This window comes from Girardinichthys multiradiatus, chromosome 9 (assembly GCF_021462225.1).
Source record: "Girardinichthys multiradiatus isolate DD_20200921_A chromosome 9, DD_fGirMul_XY1, whole genome shotgun sequence".
NCBI classification, from domain to species: Eukaryota; Metazoa; Chordata; class Actinopteri; order Cyprinodontiformes; family Goodeidae; genus Girardinichthys; species Girardinichthys multiradiatus.
The window spans coordinates 5,126,271-5,143,870 of record NC_061802.1 but is presented as its reverse complement, the minus strand read 5'-3'; the positions used below and the strand labels follow the sequence as shown (position 1 = coordinate 5,143,870).

The 17,600-nt window shown below is 37.0% G+C and overlaps 1 protein-coding gene across 1 annotated transcript in view; it reads right to left on the bottom strand.

The window, feature by feature from the left end:
- atp11b (ATPase phospholipid transporting 11B (putative)) overlaps positions 1-16,842 on the bottom strand; it is a 49,284-nt gene extending 32,442 nt beyond the window's left edge. Inside the window, exons 1-8 of the mRNA XM_047374230.1 lie at positions 16,491-16,842; positions 8,361-8,477; positions 7,073-7,162; positions 4,083-4,163; positions 3,654-3,761; positions 2,440-2,568; positions 1,474-1,577; positions 303-350 (exon numbers count right to left, since the gene is read on the bottom strand). Of these exons, the coding sequence (XP_047230186.1) occupies positions 303-350; positions 1,474-1,577; positions 2,440-2,568; positions 3,654-3,761; positions 4,083-4,163; positions 7,073-7,162; positions 8,361-8,477; positions 16,491-16,517 (704 nt within the window). The 5' untranslated portion in view covers positions 16,518-16,842. The remainder of the gene's footprint in view (positions 1-302; positions 351-1,473; positions 1,578-2,439; positions 2,569-3,653; positions 3,762-4,082; positions 4,164-7,072; positions 7,163-8,360; positions 8,478-16,490) is intronic.
- Positions 16,843-17,600: the final 758 nt, after the last annotated feature.

Here is a 17,600-nt window from a genome sequence, read left to right as displayed (position 1 = left end):
ATTGGTTTACAATGAGCACATTTTAACCATGTTCTCAGCTTTATCTTTAATGAGGGCCTAGCCTGCGAAGCCGTCTGAGACCCATGCTAAAACATGAATGTTGATCTTTCTTTTAGAATAACGTAGTTAGTTGATGCATTAAGAGAAAAAAACATTTTGTGAGTACAAAAAGAAAATCAGATGTTTCACCTGCTGATCTCTGATCAGAATCAATTAAGGTATAATTGATCAATTTCCACCTCTGGCCGACTGATTCGTGCAGATCTAGTATTACATCCAGAGAGTAAGTGGATAAAACTTACCTGACAATCTCCTCTTCATGCTGAGTCACCGTTATACGTCCTACAAATCTGGAAGATAACAAACACATTTTACCACTGAATGGCTACTAAAACCAAGGATAAAAACCCAGACTGTCTGAGGAAAGCTTTTGTTTGCCTTTTCATAACCTGAAAAATAGCCATTTTTCATTGGAAGATAGAAGTCTTTTGAAATCATTTGAATTTATCTAACTTGGACTATATAAACAAACATTTTAAAGAACACACTGCCTGACCTCAATAAAGAAATAAATATATGAATAAAAAAATACATACGATTATCAGATAAGAAAGCATATTTTGTAATGTCTGTTTATTTAGAAAAACAGAAACAAAAAAAACATTACAGTAAGCAATAGTTTTTACCAACATGTTGTTGTACTACTATCACAGCAACAGGGTAATAGTGTCTTTACATTAATTGCTTTTTTATTCAACCATTATTCAACCAGGAAAAGTCCACTGAGGTTAAAAGTCAAGAGTGCATTTATATGCAACATTCATACATGAAAGTCCCATAAAGAAAACTGTACGATCAACTTTCCTGAGAGGAAAATTGTTCAACATCATTTCCTCTACTTCAATAAAACATAGAAGACATTAGATCACAGCTGAAAGCTGACAAAAGCTGGGTCAGTTAATTCCATATGTCAATGGCTTCAATTGTAATAAACACCAGGATGTCAACAGTGACAATTATGTTCTGTCAACCGACCAGACAGGGATAATGCAAAAAGGATATAAAGGAAATAGTATATAGCTAAATACTCATACTCAACATATAGATATCCGTAAAACACTAAATGGCTCTAAATACAATAAAAAAGAGAAGGAGAAAATGTTCCTGTTCCTTTTACATGTGTCCCAAGCTAGCCTCGTTTCTGCACATGACGGAGTGCAGAAACAACTGGCAGGGTAAAGAAATTGTACGGATTACAATTTCCCAAATAGGAAGTCAGTTGAGGTGGTTTGGGCATCTGATCAGGATGCATCATGGGTGCTTCCCATTGGGGGTTTTCCCAGCACGCCCACTGGGAGGAGACCCAGATCTTGCTGGAGGGACTATACACAGATGCAAAACTGTCCACTTAACTTCCTAAATTGATTTGTATTTGCTAATTGATGTTTTAATAAATAAACAAGAGTGAAATACCTGTACAGGTCAGCCTCTGGCTGCTGACACTCCACTACAGCCTGCAAGGCCTCCAGCTGGGACACCGACTGACACACTGACGTCTCTGGCACAGAAAAATGGGTCTACAAGCAAAACAAAATCAAAATGTTGACGAGGGAAATTATAGAGGCTTTTAAATTACTATGAGAGTTTATTGACAGCTAAAGAGTTCCAGTTTTTGCAAAGTAAAACCCATTTTTGTCTTGTAGACAAAACAAAAAAACTCAAAAAACGTATTATTATTATTGTTATTGTTAGTGAGAAGACACTAAAACAGGCCCCTGCTTGTATATAATATACTTTATATGTGTGCATATATAAAAAATAATTCAAGCAGACAACTGGTATTTTATTAACCTTTTATTACCTTAAAGATAACAAGAGGTACGGTATAAAAACTTCAATTTTAAGTTCTTATAGGTTGAGCTCAATTCAAACAAATAAAAACTAAAACATCAGTTCACTTCCTTCTGAATCAGACATGCAATCTTCTCACTCTGTAATTTCAGCAGTCTGGAGTTTATACCTACAAAGGTTAGCTAACAAAGCTGACACATCTCTGTACAATGTAATACCCCAAAATAAAAATATCTAAACAATCGAACCAAAAAATACACATAGACGAGTAATATGAGCCACTTTCATGTCATAATTTCAATCCATGATCGACTTATATTCTTCAGGCCAATCACCTGACACGTGTCAACACAAACTATTACGCAACGAATCAACCTTAAGAAGTAGTGACAGGACCATAAATGAAAAGGTAAGTTGATATCAAAAAACAAGTGTGACAAAGTGATTGGTACAAAATAAAAGCTGTAGCCGTTGAAAAACCGGAAGCCTTTCCTAAGATGGAACCTATTAATTTGAATAGTACATCCATTCGAGAATGCAGAGGCACACATGCAAAGACATTAATTTGATTACAGTCGGCAAACAAACCTTAAGGTTGGTCTCTCCATCAAGACTGGCTGTGGTGATGTGACAGGTACCATCTGCACGATCCGAGGACAGCAGCACCAGGTCCGCTGGGAACGTCTCATCTTTAGCTACACGAACAATGTCCCCCACCTGAAAGGATGAAGGAAAAGAAAAACAGGTTAGTGCTGTCCAGGTTTAGGATTCCCATATTTTTTATCCTCTGCCATCCTCTATGCTCTCGTCTGCTGGGCCCCAGGCAGCACAGAGCGGGACAGGAAGAGACTGAACAAGCTGGTTGTGAGCCATGCTCACATCCATCACGGACACAACCTCTCACCCACTGCACTGGACTGTAGAGGAGCTGAGCAGCTCCTCCAGAGGCCGACTGAGACACCCTCAGTGCAGGAAGGAGCGCCACCGAAGATCCTTCATCCCCACCGTTGTCAGACTGTTCAATTCTACTGTATAATAACTTGTGCAATAACCTCTGTATTTGTAAATAGCTGCAATCATTGTTACTTTAGCATAATCACCTCCACTATTTCTTTATTGTACATAACTTATTCTATGTTTATTTTATTCTATCATTATCACTTCATTTTGCACATTTACCTTGTTCTTTTTTGATTGCACATTTTTTCATAACTATTTGCACTGTACTTGTGTGTTATAAAGAGCTTCTATAACAAGTGAATTTCTCCATTGTGAGATCAATAAAATCTATCTTATTTCTGATTCAATCGCTTTGCAGAAACTCTTTAGTTTTTATTATTTATAACAGACATTTTTTCATTAGACAATTTTTCAGGTAAAACCTGCTGCCTTTACATTGTTAAAATAATTACTAAGTACAACAGCTCATTTTTAAACACATTAAATATATTTCCTGTGAGAAGCTTAAAATAAAAACTTGCTTTGTTGCCAACCTTTTGTTGATGCTTTGTTGTGAATTATGTGTGTAAGAAGGTAAAAGCTGCAACATTATGATTTAGACTTTACTGGAACAGATGAATGTGACATCTTAGTGAGAATGTAATAAAACATTTCACTGTTTTGGCAGCAAGTCTCTGAGCTGTGACTATTTGAACAATATCCCATGTGCTTTGGGAATGAGTGCTTCATTTGCCTTTTCACTAAATCATGCAACATCCACTTAGTTCTGTACAAATTAGTTAGAATGTTTCTGAAAAGGTCGACTTTAGAGGATTTGGTTGCACCATACTGTCCTTACTTACCCTGATATTTTTGGATCTTGTCTGTACCAGACTTCCACTGCGAACCACAAACACTGGAGCTCCATTCACCTCATTGTCTGCCTTGTGTCTCAGCCAGTCCTCATAGCCCTGGGGAGAGAATCATCTAAGCCTTTTAAATCTTGACATGTAGCTAATTAAATCTTTCTAAGAAATGCACAACTTGATATAATCGAGCAAATAAAAATAAATAGGTTAGTCTAAAACTTAATTCTGTACTCTGGCTCAGTATAGTGACTCATATGAACTCTTTTAAAAGATACAATAAAACAAACCAACTCATGGTGCATTCATTTTTTGAGTTGATCTCTAGATGATTTGAACCTTATTACAGTTTAATAAAGTACCATAGAGTTAGTTCCCCATTTTCAGCACAAGCAAGAGGAAGCTATTGTGTACTTCTGTTCTCACCTGTTTAATGGCTGTAACGGTTATTACGAAGAAGAGAGGGAGCCCACTGGTGACAGGGGAAGTTGGAGTGTCTATCATTAACTGCAAAGAAATATACAGATGAAAGGTCCAGAGATGTCAGCAAAGACCAGACAGACGCTCACATCACAGCTTAGGTGGGTGTAACCTTTCAAAGAGAAATGAACAAGAAACACAAGAGAAGTAGCGGTTGGTTTGTCAAAGAGGAAATCACTACCCAACTTCCCTCAAGTGTTAACTGTCATAACCGAAGAAGCCGTCACGCATACATATGTTTATACACTCCTTTCTGAAGTCATTGATAAAATATTTTCCATTACCCCATATCATACAATTAAGATATCCCAGCTGAGTCAACACTTCCATCCATTCAAACTGTAAAACTGTCCAGGCACCTTATGCTGTATCCCCGTAATAAAACAGCAGAGTATTAAAGTTTAAAGATAAGAAGAACTGATCCAGACCACTCAACATTAGCCGCAGTGGAAACTTCGCAACATTTCAACTGAACCTCCACAAGCAGCCACTTTCTAGCTGTAAGTGCAACGTCTTCACAGCTATAAAGCTTGTTTAGCATTTTTGTTTAGCTTGTTGTCTGCACTGCATAATGGTGTGTTGAAAAACAGGAAATACATAGAGAGAGGGCTACTGAAATATGTTGTAGGTTCTAAGCTAGACTGAAAGCATGTGGCTGAACATATATGGTTTCCCAGAACCACTCGACCACCATCTCAGGTATATAGCTTTGAGGAACTGCATGGTATTATCTACTCAGTGTTTTGTCACTACTTCTTGACCTGTTTGTATTTCCTAGATTCATAGGTGGGAACAAATTTGTTTATTATTCATTCACAGGTCAATTCAATCAGTTTTAAATATTGCACATATCTCCAAATTTCTACTTGACATTAAAAAACACAGTGGGTAAAATAAAAAGGATCATATTACCTATTTTCTAAGTAAATATAAACCTACATAATTCTCACCAGATGTTTAATAACAATCCATCCAACCCACACATGCAAAGAAATCAAACCACAGATGTCCAAAAATGATGTGAAATAAAATGAAATGAAACAGGAAAATAGTATTAAACACATTAACAGAAATGTATTTAATGCTTTGTACAAACGCTTCAGGACTCCTCCTGTATGGAGAAACCAGTCACATGCATTCCTTACGTAGGATTTTGACCCAATTCTTCTACACAAACTGTCTTTAAATCCTGACGGTTCTGTGGGCCCATTCTACCAACTCAGGGCTTAGTTCTTCCCATAGATTTTCAACAGGATTCAGACCAGATGATTGGCTTGGCTATTCTAGTAGTTCATTTTTGTTTCGCTGAGACCAAGGAAGAGTTTGATGTCTATGTTGGGGATCACTGTCTTGTTGAAACGTCTCTCCTCCTTTCATCTTCATCATGCTGGTAGATGGCAGCAGATTGTTAACTAGAATGTTAACTAGTTGTATTAAGTCTGCCAGAACTCTATGATGAGAAACAGCCCCACATCATGATGTCCCCACGTCCAAACTTCACTGTTGGTACGGTGTTTCTGACAGTGGCCTTTGACCTCCAAACATGGTGTATTGTGGCAGACCCGCCCCGTTTCACAACAATAACGTTGAAAGATCTTCAGAGTTTTGGTTTTGCCCATCAGGACATGTTTTTAATGTTGAACCTTGATAAGGAGACACCTTTTTATAGACCATCAGTGGATCATTTGGGACTGAACCTCCTTTTACTAATTGGCACCCAGTGGCCAGATACCTTTCTAATTACTGACAGATTTCAGGCTTTTTCCGTGTGTCATTCAATTTAATTACAAAAAACTTAAATATGGACATCAAATGCTTTAGCACCTCATCAACATTTTCTAATGCTTTATAATCTAGGAGCATCATATTGCCCACTATTACTGATGTTTGATGAGTATTTTCATGCCAATATCACCTTTAGAAATATATGAACTTTAAGTTTATTTAAATCCAAGTGAAAAAGTGGATTTCCTGGAAGATTTACAAATTAAAGCTCAGTCATTTATGTGAAACAGCCCTAAATGGGGCCTGTGTTTATTTTATCATGAGCATGTGATGCAGCGTATTCCCATCAGCCATTTCCCAAAGCTGTGCTGTTGAACAGAAGGACGTTAAGGAAGACACAGACAGACATTTATTTTGTAGAAACATGGAAAAAGAAGACTCCTTAAAATTGGCAGTAGTTCAAGCAGTGAAAGGTTGAATTTGTTTTTTGTAGGAAGGAACATTTCTCAAATATCAGTTTATATACTTTTCAGTTCCTAAACTTAGATGAGTTTGTTTACAAGGAAACTTTAGAAGACACATAAGCACCACCAAACGGCTTCTAAACTAAATTCTCAAAGAAGAACATCCAAACTGTACTTTATTTTGTTCTTCAGAGGTGAAACACACCTCTGACATTGAGTTTCTAGGAATCCCTTGGAGATAAATTTGATCTAAAAAGATCAAACTGACCAGTTCAGAAAATGTCACCTTCACCTTCACAATCTCAAGACAAGACAAAAAGCACACATTCCACAGTGATTTCATAAAAGCTGTCTTCAAATTCACTGACAACTTGAGTGGGTGGAAACACAACCTCCACAGACAAGTCGAATTGACTGCTATGGCTTCACTTAACAGTCCCAAATACATGAGGGCATGGCTGAAAAACCTGAAAGCCAAATCCATCTGCTAACGCTTTTGAACCGCCTTAACGACACACATATTACTAAATGTACGGGCGTTGTTTTTTATTTTATAAATAAAAGGCAGACTTATCTACCTTCAGGTCCTTAGAGGTAATGAGACGTCCACTAATGCACAAACAGATACACACACGTTTATATCTGAAGCAGGGAAGCTGAGGTCACACATGACTCATCACCAGCTGACTGAGAAAAACATGCACTACCAGAGCCGACTTCTTTATCTGCGGGTGTGAGTGACATTACCTGCACAAGGAAGATGATGAGGAAATAGAAGTTAGCTATCCTCCGGAACTGCTCAAACAGATTCTTAGGGACAAAATTCCAAACTGTGTACTGAAAGAGAAAGAACGAAAGGTTTACATATTTCAGAAAACAGCAACTTTGTATGATTCACTTTGAATGAACTCCATTACAAAAATGAACATACACCAAAATACAAAGCAATATGAGCTTAATAACAGATTCAAATTACTATATAAACTGTTTAGCACAGCAGTTAATAATAGTGTCACACACGCTATGCGCTGTCTGCTATTACTTTAAAAACATGCCAGAAATGAGCTTTGGAGTTTTCTCTGGATCATTCATCTGTTCGGTCATAGCTGCTGTCACTGCTTAGGCAAAACAAAAATAAAGTCATTATCCTTTACACTAACTGCCATTAAACCAACTTAACCAAAATACATACAAAAATATTTCATCTGTTTATATTGCTGATGGCATGGACCCACTACAACCCGCTAAATCAGAGAAAGCTGATTAATAACCCCAAGCACTGATGGAAATAAACATGCTTTGGTGAACTTTCATTATTCTGCTTGCAACTGATGATGCTTTAAGGGATATGAAAGAGCACCCGGGCAATCAGTCCTATTAACACTTCTTACTACGTTGGTGAACATAGAGACACACGGCACATCTGGGTTAGATTTGAGCATGATCAAGAGAATCTGACAGATCTCCTTTATAGTGATTGAATGGCAGCTTTGTCTAAACTATCTTCCTCCGCAGCTTTTACAGATAGGCCATTATAGCTGTTTATCTTTGGCTACTTGTTAATGCTCACTTTTATCGTTATCGCAATGAAAACCACAAAACAATCAAAACCTCCATGGCGGAGGTAAAACAAACTGAAAATGTCCAACAAGCGACATATTCATTTATGCATTTAGTTTTTTTGTTTGGTAAACATTTGATAAAAAGGTTACAGACATATGCTGTGAATCAGAAATGGGAATAATCCAGTAAACTACCTCACTCAAAGACCCTACAGCATCTCTCTATAGTTAATGTTTGTTACATATAACAACAAACACTGAACAAAGTTTGAACAAAATGTTTCTGGCGTAGTCTTTAGAAAGAACAATACAATGAACCTAAATTGGAATCAGGAGGTCAAAGCTCAAAAAGAAAAATGGCAATAGGTAACAGCCATTAAAAGCCTTGTGAGTGCCATTCTGATATCATTATACCCATATTATGTAAACAGCCTGTTTTATTGGATAGTTATGGCTTGAGCACATTTTAATACCTTAGAAGAGATGATTCTGTTGTCAGCAAAGCGCTGTGGTATGTAATGGCCATGCTGGGGGAAACGGTTTGCTACATAAATGGTCCTGGTGTCACTCTGATGGGGCGGGTCAAAGCCCTGAGAAAAGAAAGATGGCAGCATGTAGAGAAAGAGACAGGAAAGAAGGTAGGGAGGAGAAAAGATGTTACAACATACCTGCAGATGTTAAATACCAACCAACAATCATATATTGATAAGCAGAGCAGTAGTACTGGTAACATAATGTGTTACTAAATATTTAAATATTAAATAATGTAAGAACCATTCCAAAGAAAGGCTTTAAACTTAATGTAATGGGTAATGGAGACTTTAAACCACGAAACTACAATATGTATATTATGGCAACACTCAACTACCCAGTATAGGTGATAAACTCACTGTTGGTAAACAGCTTCTCTCAATTCATTTTTTTTTTTTTAAGATTTTTTATAGCACTAGAGGCCTTCATTTTTCGACAGTAGGCAGACAGGAAAGAGGGGTAGAGAGAGTGGGAGACATTCGGCAAAGGTCACCGGGTCTGGGACTCGAACCCAGGACGGCCACATCGAGGACTATAGCCTCTACATATATGGTCTAGTGCTTAACCTCTACACCACCAGCACCACGCCTGCTGGTTAAAAGAATCTGGTTAAAACCGTAAAGCCTCACAGGGTACCACAGTGAAGTAATGAAAAAAATAGCCTTCTAAAATATAAATGAATGAGCTACAAAGAGACTAATGCACCCGATGAGCAGAGCTGGTTATTTCAAGAAGGACCACAGTCAGTAAGAAAAGCAGTCATAATACTGCGAATGATTAAAACGTTTTTCTGCTGAAAGAACTTCATTAAATAGTTACTTTACAAAAACAAAACAGAGCTGTATTTAAAACTGTAAAGTATAGATGCAAGGTACTGAAAAGCAGGGAGGTAGGCTGTCCAAACCAGAAATTCAACATTCAGCAGAAATATTGAGTCACTGACATACATCAACAAGCAAATGTCCTACATGTACCATGTTGTGGTAGGTCTGGGGTTATACGCTGCTTGCTTACTTACTGTAACCTTACATGATTCCATTAAATGAGTAAGAGCTTAGTTACAAAATCTATTCCATTAATATCAGCATAACAGTTATCCAGGTTGGGTAACTAAGAGCAAAACGACTAATTAACACCAGAACCTTAGCTAGCATGTCTGAGTGTATCACTACAACAAAGATGTGGTCTTGCAAATTATAGGAACCATCTTGTTTTTTGCATTGAGCTGCAGACTGAACACGGTCCCTGTTGTTTCTGTTGTAACGTTAACCTCATGACACTTCCTGTAACAGCATGATTACAGTAAGGGTGTGAGGACTCCTTACACGTTACACTCAATGACTACAACACACAACGCATTCCAGGCAAATAATCCAGTTAGCCAAAACTAATGAAAAAAGAACAATAACTACAGAAGAAGAATCAAATTCTATGTTCAGCTTAAACATGTGATCACAAAAAAACTAAAAACACAGTGAATGTCAACATTTCAGAGCTAGAAACAAGCAAACTGTCACTAATCTCTACACACCACTGACGACTACATCCCTCCTACAGAAAAACTACCAAGGCAGCATCATTCACATTCAACTGCAACTCTTATCTGGAACATAAACTAAAAACACTATAAAAACTAAATCCCAGAGCCCAAAAGGACAGCTCTACATGAATTTTTTGTCCAAATCAACAGCCAACATGTAACTCTACCAAAGAGCCCTGGTTCTTCCAGGGCTGGTTGATATACAGCATATGTAGCATTTTTGCAACATCCCCATGTGTAATATCCATGCCACAAAAAGATGCTTGGACTGAATAATTTAATTAATTGTGGGCATTCAGGACCTATATGCCCACAATATATTGTGTGATATTTCTTATTTAATGCAGCACAAAAACATTTAGACAGTAAAGAGGTTGGAAGGGGCACAGGTCTTGAAGAAGCTACAGCAAATGTTGTCAGTGCCAAAACAGCACATGTGTGCCTGAAGCTAGTATTTCATAAAACCTTGTTATTGCTCATTATTGGGGCCAATGTGATATTAATGTTGTTCAACTATTTGTTTATTTAGTGAAAGTCATGTCATTAGCACAATATTTACCAAAATTATCGCATATCTTTGTGTGGATCCCTAAATGGCAATCTAAAAAATAAAAACAAGCTTTATACGTCATTGGTTGCTTCACTTTGTGCTTTTGAAGCATTTTATTGGTTTATTATTGGATGTTTTTAAAGTGTGAATGAGTGTGTGTGTGCATATTAACTTTTGTTTTGTGTAAAATAAATAAATGTCCTACTACTTTTCATAAAGAACTTGATATGGTTATTTATGCTTTGGTTGCATTATAATGCACGTTTCACATTCATCAGCCAAAAAGCCTTTAATGGGTTTCAGTTGGCTCTAAACTCTGCAGCACGACTCCTAACTGGAACTGAACGAAAGAGCACCCATCAGTCCTGTTTTACTACCTCTGCACTGGTTCCCTGTTCATGTTAGAATTCATTTCAAACTCCTGAGGGTAACATTCAGGGCCCTGCATGGTTCAACTCGAATCTTTAGATCCTTAAACCTGAACCTGCTAGCAGTCCTGAGGACCAGATAAACTCCAGGGGATCATTCTTTCCAGACTGTTGGACCTCAACTGTGAAAAGAGCTTCCTTTGGTTTTAGCATGGACTCATTCAAAATGGCAGCTGACAACATTCCTATTATTTCCTTAAGATCTTTTTAAATAGTATTGTTTTTAGTAAACTATATCACTGGGTTCTTTTTAATTTGTTTGTGTCTTTTTATGTTTTAATTGCATTTATACTTTGATTTTTCATGTCAGAATTTTTATTTTGTGGAGTCATTTGTGATTTTTACCTCTGAAAGGTGCTATGTAAACACTATTAACTTTACTATAATGTTTATTGCCATTTTACAATCCTATTGCAAAGAGATAAAATTATGGCATACACACAATAGAAAAATTAAATAGTACTGGAAAATCATAGAGATGTAAGATATTGCTCAAGATTACAGCAGCCTTTAAATATCTTCCAGCAATGAAGTGAACCCAAGAAGCAGCAACTTAAAATGGTTTTTATTAACTAAACTTTTCATCAATCTTCTTGGAAGTGGTTGGTTGCAAATAAATTACAGGAAGAACTAACTATACCCACTATCAAATGGGCTCGAACTAAATATCAATATGTGTCAAGCTAAAATAAAAGGTAATTTTTCCTATTTGTTAATTTATGAGTTGACATGCATAAAATAGCCCATATAAATGATAATTCTGCACATCCAAATTAAAAAGACACACAGACACAACGTGTCAGCACTGTCTATGGAGTGTAACTGAAATTAGACCTTTCATTTTGTCTGCAGACTCTAATGCCCACAACAATTTGATGGCAGACAGGTAATTACTCCCTGCGTAAAGCCTACAATTCCCACAGTGCCTTGTGGAGTCACTGTAATGAAGAATAGCAAGGAATCCAACCAAAGCTGTACACTGAGTTGCATTTAAAAAAATCAAAAGGCTTTCCATTAAAAACACTAATCTAACTGGAAACGCTAAACAAGACTGGAAATAGCCACCTGAAAAGGACAACAGAGCCTCTACAAGAACACAGATGATGCTGCTGGTTTAACCTGACTGATGATTGATGACAACAGCCACAGTAACATCACCACTGCACTGATGTACAATTATCTAACATGTGGCAAGTAATTAATAGCCAGGAGGAGCAAAGCAGCACTCACTCACTACAAGCGACTATTTTATCAAGAATGGTAGAATATTATTTGTCAGTTGATTTACTGCTTTGTGACAGTAGATTAGTTTTTGTCTGTAGCAGATCCTGCAAGAAACTGCAAATACAGAGGGAATCCTGCAGTGGATGTCAGAGTAAGTCAAATCATATTTCTCCACTTCCTCTCCTTTTCCCTTGCTTTATTTACAGCTATACATTTCCACCAAGATGCAAAAAACCAAAACACAACCCTGTAGACATCTACAGGCAACACCTCACATAAAGCATTGCTGCAGCCTAAGTTATCAGAAAAATTAGCCAGTCTAAGTTCTGTAAATGCTCATTACACAAGCTATGATTACAGAAGGTTCTTTATGTTGTAAATGCAGAAAGTCTGGCATGACGTCAACTCTGCCTGTGTCTTACATTAAATGACAGCCGGACTGACACTCCAACATTTCTCTCCCTCTTTCTGTGTTTCCAAAAGAAACTAAAGGAGAGTGAATAAGCAGCAGCGCATTACCTTCCAGCTGTTATCGAGCCCAGACAGACGCCCTCTGACAACCTTTTAATTAGGCCAGGTGTACTAAGATATAATTTAATTACACTTTTAATTAACTAGGCAGGTCAGTTATAAGAGAGGGGTTAAATTATTTGGGCTATCTTAAATTAGGAAGAAGCTTTCACTTCTAAATTGACCCAAGCTCTCTTGTCTACTGATGGGCAAGGATTAACCTTTGACATCAGAAAAAATTGTAACAAGCTGAGAAGTTCAAATAGAGTGAAAAGAGTCGGTGTTTCTTCACTCCAACTTCAATGGCAGGGAGTAGTAAATGATTAACACATGGGAGTTAAAAAGTTTGACTGCTTAAACTCATTCTTTACTTCAATATCATGGTTTAACCATGAGTAACTAATCTCACATATTCACACACCACCTGCAACAGCCTCACCATTTATTTACAGGATACTGAATGTCAACGAAGACCTGAAAAAAAGTGCCACTGTTTCAGGCTGACGTACTTAGAACCGGAAACGCCTTCTGATGCTGCAATTTCCAAGCAAACTCTAAGTGCTTGATCTTCAAAGATCCCAAATGGGAGGTGCAAAATTGCTTGTACAAAAAAAACTGCAATGGATAAACAGGTGCAAAATAAGTGCAGACAGTCCTATTTAAATGAGTAAACTGTGTGTGCTACTGGCTGGCTGCTACTGCCCTGAGCTGAGGAAAAGCGAACCAAAGCTGTGTTGCTTGAAACATGCAGGAGTTATTGGGCTTCTTCATTATGAATGATCCAGTTGATGATTTTTTTCCTTCTGTTCTATTCGGCTTCTGCTTTTCTGGAATGCTAGTTTGTTAGCCTTTGCCATCGCTGTTCACAGCAGCAGGTTTGCCATCGCAGCCTGTGCCCTGACGTGATTAGTTCACATCTCAGTTCATTTGTGCTGGGCGCTTCTGAGTGTGTAATTGTGCATGCAGAAGGCTGGGTTTGAAGTTGTTCTGTGAGTAGATACTTTATGTTTGGGGTTCGGACAGACCCACTGAGGCAAAGACTACATTCTGCTTTGCCTTTAATAAAAATCCTGGATTACAGGCTAATGTGCAGGAGGGCAAAGCTGTGTCCAAAGTAGCGCGTCGCCCTCTGCTATCGGTGCGCACACGCGGAAGCTGGTCTAGGCTAACAACACCACAGCAGCGCACAGCTTAACTGTGTTGCTCAACATAACTCACAACCAATCAATATAACAATATAAAAGACAAACATGGCAGTCAATTAATTTATTAGAAGTTTGCCTCCCTTCATCTTTTAATTCTTCTCAGAGACTCACCGTGTTCTTTTTGTTTTTTTGTTAAGTGTATTTGTTTAAAGAGTTCGGATTTTATCATAAACAGCCACAATACTTTAGCCTGAACATAATATTAGCAACATAAAATTAGTTTGTTGTAGGAGTTGGCAATCTGTATGTAATAGCTTAGCTAATTGGAAACATAACGTCACATAACTGGTTTGCAAAGAATTTGAATCGAACATTTATATACAAAAAAAATTTTGAATTTCCAATGATTTTACTGAATTCATTTCAGGGTTTTTTGCCAATATTTTAACGATATACAACATTTGTGATTGTTTAAATTGTTTTTTGACATGAAATAATTTTTCTCTGTATAGACCAACCATATGTTCACATTTAAAAGACGTAATGAAACTGATTCATCTCTAATTGCTGTGCAACAATGTTACTGTCATAATGCAATGTGTTCTGTTTAGTACTCCAACTGTTTGATTGGTGATTGCAGTACTGGCTGTGTTGTCTCTTCAAAAAGCTTTTTCTTTGCCATTTTGGTTAGCAGTTTCAAGAGTTTCCAACTTTCCTCAGGCTTTAATGTAAACTGGGAGATATAAGTTTTGAATTTTAAAATCACTAACATTTCCATTGTGAGTTCTCTTAAAGATCTTGCTGATTAAAATGTTTGTTTTGATATGAAACAAAATGGTGTGATTATGATGTAGCTATTTATATTTAGCTGTCTCATGATAATGAGACAGTATCTCATAATTATGACTTAGCCATCACATTATTAGGAGTACATACGTTACCATCAGTAAGTCTGGGCTAATTTTTTTTTTTTATTCACTGGATTTATGATAACCTTGCTGGCTGAGCCGTCCCCTAAGAATGCTTCCTTTTTGATATTGTGGATTGGAATTTGGAAAATTCACATTGATAAATGTAAACACACAAATAATTCAACTAGTGATCTATTAACTTACTTCCCAGGACATAAAACCACAGTTTGGTCAAAGAATACCCTGTGTCATTTATCTGAATGTTTGTAATGTTCTTAGAATCAGCCCAATATACTGCATGCTGCATTTTGACCCTAAAAACACACACATTTTTGAACAATTTTAAATAATAGTATTCTTTTCAATTGTCCAAACGTTATTTAAATGATATGTTTACTATTATTATTATTATGTGGAAAACCTAATTATAAAAAGATAAGCAAATGATCTGAGCTCCCAAAGTTTTGCCAATCTGTCTGTTTCAGCATTCAATAGTTCTTCACCAAACACGTTTTTATTTTTTCTTGTGGAAAGAAAAAAAATGTATTCTTGATTTTTTAAGAAAACTTAAGTTTCCATTTATGTGCACAACAACAGTTCAGCATTTTTAATATTCATTGCTCACTTTTCTATAACTTTCATACTGTTTTGCCAGCTAGAAGAAACCCAAGCGGTGGAGTCATCACTCTTAACATCACATCTCAATGTCTATGATGAGGATAAGGTTCTCCTGGTTTTTTGGTTTAAATACTTTTTGATTCTGCCAGTGCAATAATGGAACCTTCAGACTTTGTTCAGAAGTCCCTTACAATCACTGAAATTAAAAAACTTAGCCATGACAAATATTTTGAGATAGATTTTCTGTTCACGTTTTATGTAAACTGAGAAACATGAATAACCCCAGAACTTTTTTTTAACCTTCATAAATGATCTTGGTATTTTTTTTTTTTTCTTTTAATGCTTTTAATAAATGAAATTCCGCTTCTTTTGATATATAACTTTGAATATATACCAGTTCTAATTTTTTCCATCACTGTTGCGGAAATGTGCTTCCATTCAAACAGGTAAAGAAGCAAAACCGGGAGTTTTTTTGTTGTTTAATTATTTGTTTTGTTTTTAATCCAAATGTGATCACATAAAGCTCACTCATATTTTAGCTACTGTAGTTACATTTAACGCCACAACAACAATGGCCGTTTTAGGTATCTTGAAAGTAAAAAAACAATTTAAATAAAAAAACACTAACCAAACGTTATTGCATATTCTCTGGACGGAGAGTCAATATGTAACCAACTGCTAAACTCTAATTATCCGATTGATGAGTTAGTTTGAACAAAAAAAAAGTTAGTTTTTAAGCGCTATATATAAAGTTTGATTTGAATTTGTAACCCTGCCTAACTTCACCTACTTTTACGTTGTTAGCCATCGTGGACATTGTTGAAAGAAACCCGTCCAAACTGGATTTAAATTCTAGCAAATGTTCACCTATAACTCAGTTTAAACCTGAACGTCACCCGTTGTTTATTTCTAAACGCCCAAGCTACCAACTGCCAGCTAGCTGAAAGGTAGACGTTAGGTTTGCTAACGTCTACCTGGCAGACGACGACAATGTTTTCAACACAACGACAACAGCTAAAAGGCTAAGTTAGCTTGCTCAATTCAGCCAAATAAAGTTCATACATCTTTCCACGAACTAAGGCATGTGTCAAACTTGGGTAATAGCTGGAAACTGGCGTTAATACGAGGCATAGAGAGCAGTTTTACCAGCTGCTGTCGTATCCACCGCAGCATCTTGACAGGATACGCTCCGAGAAGCCAGCACAAGACGTTAGCCCCGCGCTAGCACAAGCTACTCCAACGAACCAGTTCCGAAGCCGCAATATATCCTCCGAGAGGCAGCTCTCCCCGGTCGCATTTCGTGGCTCATTCATACAATGCGACTCCTCATAAAGCAGCGCTGCAGAGCGTCCCCATTGCGCGTTGATAATGTCAAACAGATGATTACAAGAAAAAGTGACAGACGGTGGCCACGGAGAGTCCCAGCGAGCTCCGCGGCTACATCTCTCTGCTTTGCCACGATCACTTTACACGGACACACACCCCCACTGTCACACACGAACTTCCAGCTCTGCGAGATGCAAACACTCACTGGCTGCTCTCTGTGCAGCCTTTCAACGCCCCCTGTCTGTTCGCAATACAAAACAAAACATCTATTTGTGATAGATATATATCTTATATTGGTCAGGTAAAAGGAAAAGGATACATTAGTTTAAATCTTTACTAATATAAATATGAAAAAATATGGTGTGCATAAGTGTCGTATTATCTCATAATAAAATCCAGTGCATACAATTGCCGTCAGAAGGCATCTGTAATTGAATCTTTATAATAATAATAATAAAAATAAGACTCATATCTAGAGATAAAACGAATAAAACTAACAATAACAACATAAAGTAAAGACCAAAATGAACATACTTAAAATGATCACAACTGCATTAAAAACAATGAAACTTAAAAAAAAACCCAATTAAAATGCAGTCAAAACATAACAAAGAGAGATGCTAATATATAAATACACGTACATATTCATATAAATAAAATTGGTTTATGACAGGTTCAGAGAATTGCTAGAGGACATCTGTGAACAAACAGCGACATAAAGACCAAGGAATGCACAAGACAGGTCAGGCATAAAGGTTTAGAGAAGTTTAATACCCATAGTTTACCATAGTTTAGTCCCATAGTGCAACAGTGTGAACCAAGACATGGTCGCACACCTAAACCGATTGTTTGGGCAAGGGGAGCATTAGTAAGGCAAGGCAAGTTTATTTATATAGCACATTTCAGCAACAAGACAAGTACTTTACATGG